The sequence below is a fragment of the Myodes glareolus genome, chromosome 8 (assembly GCF_982192425.1).
Source record: "Myodes glareolus chromosome 8, mMyoGla1.1, whole genome shotgun sequence".
NCBI classification, from domain to species: domain Eukaryota; kingdom Metazoa; phylum Chordata; class Mammalia; order Rodentia; family Cricetidae; genus Myodes; species Myodes glareolus.
Window position 1 is genome coordinate 72,983,229 of NC_142033.1, and position 12,476 is coordinate 72,995,704.

Below are 12,476 nucleotides of genomic sequence, written 5' to 3' on the forward strand. Positions count from 1 at the left end.
CTGAAATCATATACACACAAACAACACTAAATGGACTCCGTGTGTGTATGTTTGTGTGTGTGTTAAATTTTATAAGACAGGAATTTGAGAGTGAAAGGGAGCACATGGGAGGAGTTGGAGAAGGAAAGGGAATGGGGGAAATGATGTAAATATATTCTAATAACAATAATAAAAATGTAGCAGGAAAAGAGCTGTTACTCTAAATGAGTGAAAATGCAGACGGTTGCAGGTGTTGTCGGTTAAGGTGTTCTCTACAGATGCCTGCTTCCCTCTTACGTGCTTAACGTTTCTATCACAGTGTGGACTTTTAAAACTGTGAGGAAAATGAGGTGCAGAGGCCAGTGCAGTAGCTTCATGGGTAAAGTGATGTACACACACACACTCTCTCTTACACACACACACACACACACACACACACACACACTCACATGCACACTCACATGCATGTTCACACACTCATACTCTCTCTCTAAATGCAGAGATGAGATCACTCAGCATCTGTGTTTGTGACAGACTCTCTCACTTCACACCCTGCAGCAGCATCCGTGTTCCCACAGAAGAACAGATCCCCTTCTCATGAGTCTGAATGTCACCCATTGTTCGTGCAGAGTACATTTTTATCCATTTATGTTTAAACACTAAGGTGGGTTCCCTGTCTTGGCAACTGTGCACGAGCCTAAAATGCACACTAGAATACAGTTGTCTCTACAACATGCTGGTTCCATTCCCTTTGGATGTGAACCCTGTATGAAGAATGGTGAATCCTATGGTAGGTCTACTTTTAATTTGTTTTCCTCAGGAGCTTCTACACTGTTTTCCAAAATGGCCATTGTAAGGTATAACCTCTTCGTTTAAGTATTTTAAATGATGAACTAGACAAGCATGGAAAGGGAATTTCTCCCCCCACCCCAACAAGTTTTCATGTCCGACTAATGGACAAGACCCAGGGTGATAGACTCCAACTGAACCACATGTTGTAAAGACATAAACTAAACTCAAAAACAGAGAAATGGGACTTTCTCCTTAGAGCACAACCCTGGCCTGGAAAAGCCTTTGACCCAGAATGTACTCAGAAGTGTCGGTGGAGCCTAAACCGAATTGACCTCCCAAGAAAGTCTCACCATTAGGCATGAGCTCCACCACCAAAGTAGGATAGGCAATGTTGGTACAGCCAACTGAGGTGCCGCAGTACTTCTGACATTCTGAGGGGACAACACAGGCGATTTTGTCTAGAGAGAGATGAACAGATGCATCAGCAAGCTTCCATTGGGTAGCAATGATTCTGATGGTTGCAGTATTTACCTTAAAACAACACTTCAAACAAGACATTCATTCCCCTGGTACCCAAACAACGTCAGGCAAAGAATGTTTCCCAGCTAAGATCCTCTGTGCCATGCCCTGGCCTGTTATCCCTGACACATCTGGATGCTCCCACAGCAGAGAAACATGGTTCGTAGAGGACAGAAAGGAAACAAACGATATGGTGGGAAAGGAGGAGGCACTGCCATCCACCTCAACAGCTTGTTGACGATAATTAGGGTTATCTATGACTCTGGTTTTAAGGGTTTTTTGAACAACTTTTAGACATACAGTCAAATCCCTAGAAAACCAGGGTGACTTCCAAGATTTGAGAAATGGAGCAGAGATTAAAACAAAATAGACTGGGAGGAGAAGGGAACAAGATCGAAAATCTTGGAGAAAATTCTAGAAACTTAAATAGAATTTGGTTTATATATAATTCTGCTCAACAAACATTTGTTAAATACTCATTTAGCACTGTACCACACAGCACAAATTCATATATTTGTTGTAAATAAATAAATAAATGTAGTAGCCATTCGGGCATGAGCCATTCTGTTTGCTCAACAGGTATCTCTCAGCATCCATGTGTGAATTGTTTCTGGGTACCCTTTACACAGTGGATTCCAAAGTCTGCAGAGGCTCAGTCCCTTAAATAAATAGCATAGTACCTGCTCTAACACATGCACATCCTCCCCTGAAGTCATCTACAGTGACTTACAACATAGAATAACCTAGAAGTACTATGGAAATAGCTGTTGTCCTATGTTGTTTGGAAAAAGTGATAAGCAAAACTTACATATTTTCATCATAGGTTCAGATATTTTAATATTTTTCAATATGTAGTTGGTTGAAGATTCATAGAAGCGTTTGTTATGAATATAGAAGGCAATTGTATTTTCCTCCTGGTGTATAAGCCAGCACAGGAATATGAGAGCCAAGAGGGGCATGCAACCAAGGACAGCACAGCCAATGCCTGCCAGCGATTCTGACTTCATTTTGGGGGATGCTTGCCAAACTGTCACTCTGTGGTGCTCTGTTTACTTCTTGTTGTTACTTTGCATTTCAAAACGGTTTCGATTCATAATAGCTAACCAAAAATTATTTGTATTCATAACAACAGGATTTAGATAGCAATGCTGAGATGCCAGAAAAAGACCAAAGGTGAATCTGTCAAGGCGGGGCACCTGGAAGGAAATGGCCCACGAAACAGGGCAGAGAGCACAGGGCCAGCAGCAGCTGCCTGGGCCTTGGCATTAGGATTACAGAATAGTTTCTTAGACCCCACCACAGGCCTGGGGGCCGAGGTGCAGAGCTGCAAACAAGCAAACACTGTTTCCTGGAGGAGGGAATCTGGGTGATGTCATGACTGTGGAGATTGGGAGAAAAATGAGGAAACAACTGTCAGTCTAAATGAGGGAACTGGTTCTCTCCTTCCTCCTCGTGGGCTCCAGAGATCAAGTTCAGGCTTGGTGACGAGCTTGCTATCAAACAACTTTAAATTTTTAAAACAAAAATAAATAGCAAATTGATCTTAAAAGGAATAGGTAAAGACAACCCCAGGAATTCTGTGTCCCCAGTGTGAACATTGCCTGACACAGGCAACCCTGATGCTTGGTAATCATGGCACAAAAGAAATGGAACAAAGGAGCCGGAGAGCTTCCAAAGTCCCTTAGACTAGCAAAGGAAAAATGGCCTGAGCTCTGGTAGAGGAATTACCTGTGTATAAAATCCGGCTGACCATCCCCGTCATGACCATGAGGAACATGGGCAACAGCTTCAGATAACCGCATAGGGTACAGCCGGCCTTCACATGAGACATGTTCTTAGCTGAGAGGCAGCGCTGCACAATGACCTGTCAGGAACATCCCAGTGAGGAGCTGTGCATTCTGGGAATTCTGGGACCCTCTGACATCCCAGCTGCCCTGTTTGGGGTCTTCAGCCTTGGTCCCTGGCAACCCACACCTTCTTCATTTTCAATCCCAACAGCCTGACAGGTGGGAGTCTCTGTCATGCACCCTTCCTGCACCCCCAGATTACATACCTGGTCTGTGCACCAGTACCACAGGGCGAGGATGGACAGACCAAAGATGAGCCCAGGCCATGGAATGTCTCCTGTGATAGGATCTCTGAATATGTGGAAAGAGTCGGCCCTGGGAGTGTAACATTCTTTCTTGATGGTCATGTTTCCATCAGAAATTATAGATGGAATGGCATTCATGTACTTCTCCATGAAGGCTTCATATCCTCCCACTTCAGTGAAAGCTGAAACATATTGGGAAAAAAAAGAACACTGAAAAATTTAGTTCCTTGTAGTGATTTCATGTCTGAGTATCTTAGTACCAAGAGAATACCAGTAAAGGGAAACACCCATGATGTGTGGTTTGGAGTAAATGATCTTTCCTCTAGACCTCAGGCTTCTCATTTATAAAAACGGGAGTGTTAACTGCCCTGCCTTCTTGGGAGACACTGGCATTTCAAAGCAACAGCTTGCGGCAGTGCCCTGACTGCACACAATATGGAAAGGGAGGCGCCTCATTAAAGGAAGATTCAGCCTTGGACCGCGTGCAGACTGTTGTTCTTCAGAAAGTCAGCCGTGGTCTTTGGAACTCAGAACACTGAGTTAGGGACACAGAGTGACCTTCTGGAGACAGGACACAGGCAGGACGGCTGCCCCCAGGGATGCCCGGGAACCGGGCAGGGATGAGAATTTTGCCAGCTCTCATCTCAGTGCTGCCATCCTAGCCTGTGCTTGCTGACCCCAGAGCCTGCGGGGGACGCAAATGAAAGTCCTTAGAAAACTAAACTCTAGAGTGTAGACAAGAGTCTTTGAATGATGCCCAGAGGGTCCACTAAACAGAAAAAACAAAATATGTCTTCTATCTCTTCACGACAGCTAGGATTTCCATTGCTGTCTTTATAGACAAGGACAATTTCAAGAAATGATCAGAGATACCAGCATTGAGTGAACAATTTTTAAATTGTTCTAAATGAAAAAAATCACCCATCACCAACAATGCATAAACTTTGGCCTTTTAACCTCACAGTGTGTGCAGGATATAGTTTCAGCCTGCAAACGGTGTGTGAATCTCTGTGGCTTGCTGAGTCGTTAGCCGCATTCATTTTTACCCAGGTTCTCTGCAAACACAGCACCACATTACCATAGGCCTACACTGAAGACCACTGAACCAAGCTATAGGGAGAGAACAGGGGGCAATTCAAGTATTCCTTGGGTCTGCTCCAACAAGGGTCCTACAGGGGGAAGGTGATACCATAAGGGTGGCCAGTCAGGGCTGGGCCACTGCCCTGAGCTAGACAGGGTGTTATGGGATATTTGTACACTGTATGGAGATACGTTGCTGTGATTGGTCTAATAAAGAGCCAAATGACCACTATCTAAGCAAGAGAGATGGGTGGGATTGCTGGAGTGAGAGAGAGGAAGAGGAGGAGGAATCTAGGAACACAGATTATGCCAGGAGATGCTGAAAAGTTGTACATACAAATTGGAGAGGAGGTTTTTAAAAAGTCACATAGTAGAACATAGATTAATAAAAGCAGATTAAGTTACAAGAGTTAGTTGGGGGCAAGCCTAAACTAAGAGCAAGCTTTCATAATTAATAATAAGTCTCCATGTCTTTATTTGGGAGCTGGCTGTTGGGACAGAGAAAGACTGGTTACATCAGAGAAGGTAGGCAGGCAAGTCAGAGATGCTCCTGTCTTCTCAGAACTCTACACCTCTGCCCCCACCTGCTCAGTGAGCCCCAGCCCCACTTACCAAATCCAGTCAGGATACAAGACCCCACGAGCATGATCACTGTCTGCAAGGCGTCAGTGTAAATCACAGCTGCAAGGCCCCCTAAGCAGGCAAACAGACAACAGATCACAAGGAGCACATGATGCCCGCCTGCTTCCTTTTCTTACCCACTACCCTTTCTTCTCCATAGAGCCCCTTCCGAGAAGCTCCACCCCCTGCCACCACCACCTTCCTCCCTTTCCTCCCCAAACCCTACCCTGTCCCTAATTCTGCTGCTCAGAACTGTGTCTGGCCTTTGCCTCTCATGAAAATGTTTACATGGCCTGGGAAAGGGAAGACACTTGTCTCTACCTGAGCAGAAAGTACTTGTTGTGAGCTTAATGCTAGGACATGGCTCAAAAGAATGTTTGCTCGTTTTGACTCTGTAATGGTAGAGATAGAAGCCAGGACTCTGTGTGTGTGTGTGTGTGTGTGTGTGTGTGTGTGTGTGTGTGTGTGTACACATGCATGTGACAGACAAATGTGCCAACTGTAAATTACCTTCCCAACCTCTCTAAGGAACGTCTCATCCTCAGGTATAGTGGGCTCCCATGGAATAGCAAATCCCACTGTGGCTCCTCTCCCTTCCTTCCTGCAAAGAACACGTGTCTCTGCCATCCTCAAATCTTACTCTGAAACCTTTTTGTATGTCTTTCATTCACTTTGAAATGGTTCTTAATGTAGTCACATTATATCTAAGGCTCTCTTAAATGTACCTGTTTATAGCGTCATGCTTTGTGTCTCCTCTCTCCTGGTTACTTGGCAGTAACCACCTGCTTCTGGTACCTACAGGCTCGCCTTGCTCCTGAGCCCTGCCCCACTCATTCCTGTCACCATTATCCCTTTTTTTTCACCTAGCATGCCTTTAATTGTCCTAGCTTTGCCACATTGCCCACAACCTTCAGGGCTAAGCTCTCCTGAGCGCCTCTGAAGGTTGTCCTGACGTTCCTCCACCCAGCACGGGAGCTTTCACTGCACAGTCACATGGCTTCCCGCGGAGACCAAGAAAATAGCCATTCTCAAACCCTCCCTCCTTTTCCCCTTGCAAGTCTGCCTAACCCTGAGCCAGGCTTGAGTTGCCGATTCGCTTGAATGGACTCACCTGTGATTGTGTAAAGGGCAGTGATTGCTAGTAGGATGAAGATGGCCAGGTAGATGTCCAGGCCCAAGGCTAGGTTGATGAAAATAGCTCCAGAGAAGATGTCTGCCTGGAAGGAGAGAAGTAAGGCATAGGCAGAAGTGAGAGAGGTCATCTGGTCACAGGGGCCATTCCTGGGTTCCCAAGCAAGCTATATTCACAATAGCAGTTAGTAGTAGACTCTGTGCTCTCTCTCTCTCTCTCTCTCTCTCTCTCTCTCTCTCTCTCTCTCACACACACACACACACACACACCTATTAAATGCTAGAGTAAACTAATTGAAAGTGGCTTTTGTACCACCAACATCCCTTTGCCTTTAATATGTGCTACACATTGTGAATACCTAGCTTAGGGTCATGGGACAAAATGCTTCACAAATACTTAGAGGGGGAGGGAGAGAGAGAGTCTGTCAGCATCCACCCACTACCTGCTGCCCTTAGCCATTACTCCAGCTTTTACACACCCATCAGTGTGCACGGGTTTATAATCTCTGTCCCCAAAGCAAGTCTGAGTGTTGCAGACCTATGAGTGGGAAACCCAGCCCCCACTCCCTGTTTCTTCAGCAAAATCTGGGGTTTTTTTTGTTGTTGTTGTTGCTGCTGCTGCTGTTTTGGTTTTTTGAGACAGAGTTCTCTGTAGCTTTGGAGCCTGTCCTCTTGTAGACCAGGCTGGCTCTGTACTCACAGAGATCTGCCTGCCTCTACCTCCCGAGTGCTGGGATTAAAGGCATGCACCACCACCACCCTGCTGTGAGGTTTTAATTTTACCTGCCTGACCCAAAAAGAGTTCAACCAGAACACCAAATGCCTCTCACATGATACTAGTGCTTCTGTCTAGGTTGGCTGCTGTAATTTCAGGGGACTTGTCCCCTGTCACTGGTGAATTATTTCGAGACAGGCTTTCTCTGGAGCTTTGGAGCCTGTCCTGGAACTAGCTCTTGTAGACCAGGCTGGCCTTAAACTCACAGAGGCCCACCTGCCTCTGCCTTCCAAGTGCTGGGATTGAAGGCCTCCACTACCACTGCCCTGCTTCATTGTGTTCTTTTTTTCATTTTAATAAAATTATTATTTATTTATTAAAAATTTCCACCTCCTCCCATTTCCCTCCCTCTCTCCCCTCCCACTCCCCTCCCTCTCCAGTCCTAAGAGCAGTCAGGGTTCCCTGCCCTGTCTGAATGTGGCTGACAATGAGGGCTGACTGAGAAGTCAAGGACAACGGCACTGGGTTTTGATTCTACTGTATGGACTGGCTTTGTGAGAGCCTAGTCTGTTTGGATGCTCACCTTCCTAGACCTGGATGAAGCGGGGAGGACCTTGGACTTCATTATATTCTTTACCCATTCCTTTCAAGCTTTCTCCTCTGCCTCTACCAGGCAGGAAAATATGCAGTTGCTAATATCAACCAGCAGAGGGCACCAAAATACCGTGTTACAGGAAGAACACCATTCCCACCAATCTTGGTAAATTTTTTTTTTTAAGACTTGCAGGTACCAAAATTAGACTTCTCCATGGAGTGTGTGAGGGTTTTTTTTTTTATTGCACAGAATCAAATATATTTTAGGAAACTTCAAAGGGAATCCAGTCACACTCCTTGGGAAGGGATCAATAGGGTTGGACTCAGCTCTCTTGCACGCTCCCCCATTATGGCCCCCTTCCTTATTCCACTGAAGTTGCTCAGTGCCCTGCAGTGTTCAGGTCCCTGCCACACCCTCTGCACTCTGCTATGGTTTCAGTGTGTCCCCTAAAAGTTCATGTGTTGGAAACATAATGCCCGAATCCATATCCTGATGCTGTTTGTAGGTGAGGCCGTGGGGGGAGGGGACGGTGATTAGGAGTAAATGGCACCACGAGGGCAGGACCCCCACAATGAGATTTTTGACTCTCTAAGAAGGAAGGAAGCGAGCCAAGATTGCAAGTCCCTCTTCCCCACGTGGTGACACAGCCAGAGAGCCTCACCATCTGCTGGCACAAGGCCTAGATGGACTGGTTTCCAAAACTGTGAGAAATCTCTGCTCTTTATAAATCGCTGGTGTTTATTACAGTAGCAACGCACACTGGACCAAGATATCCACCCCGTGGGATCTCAAGTCTCCTGACTTCACTGTTTCCCCTAATACCAATCCCATGGCTATGTGCTAGGACTCGAGTCCCACCCTCCCAATATGGGGCCCCACATCTTAGCTCTAGCTCCAGTCTTCTCAAAGCCTCCTACAAGATGCTCTCACCCAGAGAGACCTACATCATCATCATTCCTGGTGAGGAAGAACAGACAGGATGAGGAGAGAAGAGAGGGGATGGCGTGTGCGCGCGCGCGCGCACACACACACACACACACACACACCTGCAAATGCACACAAGTGGCGCACACGCGTGTGTGTGCGCATGTGTACAGCTGCTTTTAAGTGTTAACTAATGTAAGCCTTATTTTTATAATATGCTAATGTGTCCAACACAGATAAAGGAAACTTGCTGAATTGAAAAGAAAAAAAAAACCTAATACAAACTCTTGCTCTTAGGAATTCTCTCCTTTGCACCCCAAAATACCAGAATGCCTGCTAACAATACAGTAGCTAACTGAATACAGCTGAGCAAGCCCACCTTAGTGCTAACTGAATGCAGGAAAGCAAGTTCACCTTAGCACCAACTGAATACAGGCAAACAAATCTCCTGGCCCGAGGGCTCTGGGTTTTGTTTTCAGTTCTTCCTACCTGCCTCAATTTTCTGTTTCCCTGTGGATTTTCCCCCTCTTCCTTTCCAGGGAATTTTACAGTTTACCTAGGGCTGCCACAGGTGTGTATTATTTTGATACTTAAAAAGTATTGACATTTGCTCATTTTTGCCTATGCTTTTGGGGTTGCAGTGAGACTGAGATTCTCGAGTCAGCTGCTGGACCCCACAAAGTTCTCTTAGTGAAAAGAGATTGTGCATTAATGTATGAAGCACAAACTGCCAAGGAAGGTTCAAATCTTGTGGCGCTACAAGATGAAAAGTTAACACTTCAGCAACAGCAGTAGGAGGGGTGGTTCAGTGGTTAAGAGAGCTGACTGTTCTTTTAGAGACCCCGTTTTCAGTTCCCAGCACCCACACAGCAGCTCACACCTCTCTGTAACTCCAGTTCCAGAGGACCTGACACCCATGGCAAAAACATCAATGCTCACAAAAATAAAATAAAATATTTAAGGGGAAAAAACCAAAACTTCAAAAAAATGGTGCATACTGAAAATGCATGAAAGAAAAAGTTGAAAATTCTGAACTGAATGAGCCAAGCAGCCTTTTGCAGAGCCATGTGACCCCCAGAGAAAATCACACACACACACACACCGGAACTTAGGCTAAACACTGAGGGAATGATGGAGAGAGAAAAACAAAAATGCCAAGATGTAAAAAGCCACGCTGAAAAAGTGCAATTGGAAGTTGAAAGTGAGTGTGCTCTTTTGTGACCGCGGAGGAAAAACAGATACAGTGGTTGGAAGAAAGGCATAAACTTCCTGGGTGAATCACGGAGAGAGAAGAAAGGATGGCTAATCAAGCTAAGATTAAACTGCAGTGACCTGCAAAGTCTCAGCGAAGAGACTACAGGAGACAGTGGAGGCCTTGGAGGCAAAGAAAGGATTAGAAACAGAACAGATGGCGTTAAAGAGACAAAGGTTCCATCTGAAGACTGTACAATGCTTCAAAAATGATGAAAGAACAGACGGAGAAGACATAATGAATTTCAAAGTCTCACTCTGGGTCCTAACACACCTCCAACAGCGTCCATGAACCACTAACTGTCCTTGTCGGCCACTGCTTCTGGCCTGGAGCTCTCTTTCCTCATATGCACAAAGAGATGAGGCTTCTCTCTGATTCATAAAATACAAAGAGAACTAGAGAAACTCTGATCTTCTGGGGAATGGTGGAAGAAGGGGGTGAAGGCAGAGGCTCAACAAAGCACACAGTTCAACGTGTGGCACTGAGACACTTCATCACTGTCTGCCACAATCCAGGAACCTCCAAGCTTCCACCAGTCCCTGTCCTACCTGCCACCAACTACAAGTCACATCCAACCTCTCCACCCAGCCAGACATCCTGCTTCCTTTCCCAAGGTCTATCCCCTGAGTTTCCCTGGCCTCCCAACACATCTTGTGAACCCACCAGATCTAGTCTGGATCCAGCATCTGGGGGTCTAACCTCTGCGGACTGTACCACAAATGGTCTTGAGACGTCTGCCAGTACCCTCTCTATTTATTCTGAAAGTCACAGGCCTCTGGCATGCCATATCCAATCTTTCCAGCCAGATCTACACCCACACACCAGGCATGGACCGGGAAGCCCACACTGACCGTCAGCCTAGCCCCCACTGTTCACTTGACCTTCCACCCAAGTCATTTGTAATCTCTAGGCCCAACCTTCAGGCACATGCTCTCCTCTGTCCAATCTGCTCTGTCCACATCAGAGCTAACTACAGAAGTCCATATACCAGATATCATCACAAAAAATACAAACAATATGAAAGATCGAGCCAGTGTCCTCTCTCCTACAACCTCTGTTCCTGTAGAAAGGTTCACCAGCAAGAGTTACTCAGATGAGCTCTGGGACACAGAATTGAAAAGAACAATCATAACTTCAGCATAGAAATCAAGTTTAAAGAAGACACAAACAAGCAGTTCAATGAAATGAAGGAGAATAAACACTTGCACGGTGCTCAAGACAATGCAAACATAAGGTTGATGGGAACGACAGAGACAATCCAGGACGTGATTTAAGGAGCCGTCAGAACATTGCCATTGTTAAATGGTGCTGGCATCCTGCAGCTTGGAAGTAAACAAATCCTTTGAAGTTGCCAGGTGGGCCTTGGTCTGTATTTGCATAACTGAGCCTTGGTTCCCTGGCCTGTTCCGGGCCTTGGGCTTCAGCAGAATGGTATTCACCAATCAGAACAGTGTCTCTACCCTAGAAAAGCAGCTCTCCACCCTAGAAAAAAAAAAAAAAAGCCTCTCCACCCTAGAAAAGCTGCCGCTGAGCCTTTTGCTCTCTCTCGCTTCCTGCTCTCTCTGGCTTTCTGCTCTCTCTCTCTCTCTCTCTCTCTCTCTCTCTCTCTCTCTCTCCCTCTCCTTCTCTCTCTCTCTCTCTCTCTCTCTCTCTCTCTCTCTCTCTCTCTCTCTCTCTCGTCCCCCATTCCCCCTTCAACCGAGTTGCTTCAATAAAGTTGTGATTTGGGAAGAATTCTCGGTTTCGTGGTCGTTCCTGCTTGCTGGTCAAGGGGTGCGTCTCTCACAATGTGAGAACAGAATTCAGTGAGGAGATAGAAGCCCTGAAGACTGAAGATGAAATGTGAAGATGGAATTGAAAACCCAACACCTCAACTAGAAACCTCACAGGGAAGGCTTACGAGTACAGTGAATCAAGCAGAAGACAGGATATCAGGACTCAAAGACTAGGTAGAGGATCTAGGCCAAATAAGCAAGGAATATGAACCCGAAGAAGAAAATAACACAGAAAATGTGAGACCATGAAAAAACAAAGCTTCAGATTATAGCACAGATGGGCAAGAATCTGAGCCAATGGCATAGAGCAGACAGCTTCAGTTAGATCCTAGAAGAAAACCTCCCACTAAGGAAGAAAGGCTCACCCATATGGACACAAGAAGAACAGAGAACAGCAACTCGACAAGAGCAGAATAGAAGATTCCCCACAGCATAACAGGGTTAAAACACTAAGTCACAGAACAAAGATGGTGTATTCAAAGCTGAAAGAAAAAAAAAACGCAAGTCAAATATAAAATCACATGTCAGAACCACAGCTGGATTCCCAGCGGAAATTTCAGCAAGTCAGAAAAGCCTGGAGCAACACACTCCAAGTCCTAAAAGACTATTATGTCAACCCAAAATAATATATGCGGCAAAACAATCTGCCATGACTAAAGGAGTCATGGAAAAATTCTCCATGACATAAACAGCCTAAAAACTTTTATCCAACAAACAAAACCCAAGAAAAATGAGGAAGAAACATGGGGAGTGGTAGCTGAGGAGAGAAGTGAGCACAGCAGCAGACCATAGGAAGAAATCCACTGCCATGATTGTTAAACCACAAGTGAAACCTTGCTGCTATCCCAGCCTTCCTTCCCTCCCTGCATCTCTGTCAGTGGTTGACATCTAGGAACTCTCTACCCAGGATCCCCAGTGGCCACACCTGCAGGGACTTAGGTAGGCAAATCACACTGTCCTTCCTATTCTCCATACTGTCTCTCCATTCTCTCCTTCAGCCC

General features: G+C 45.8%; 1 protein-coding gene across 1 annotated transcript in view; it reads right to left on the bottom strand.

Annotated features, from left to right (window-relative positions):
- The window catches only part of LOC146893897 (sodium/glucose cotransporter 1), a 53,162-nt gene that overhangs the window by 12,488 nt on the left and 28,198 nt on the right, over window positions 1–12,476 (bottom strand). Inside the window, exons 6-10 of the mRNA XM_087909122.1 lie at window positions 6,195–6,300; window positions 5,075–5,155; window positions 3,344–3,564; window positions 3,019–3,154; window positions 1,122–1,229 (exon numbers count right to left, since the gene is read on the bottom strand). Coding sequence (XP_087765248.1) covers window positions 1,122–1,229; window positions 3,019–3,154; window positions 3,344–3,564; window positions 5,075–5,155; window positions 6,195–6,300 — 652 coding nt within the window. The remainder of the gene's footprint in view (window positions 1–1,121; window positions 1,230–3,018; window positions 3,155–3,343; window positions 3,565–5,074; window positions 5,156–6,194; window positions 6,301–12,476) is intronic.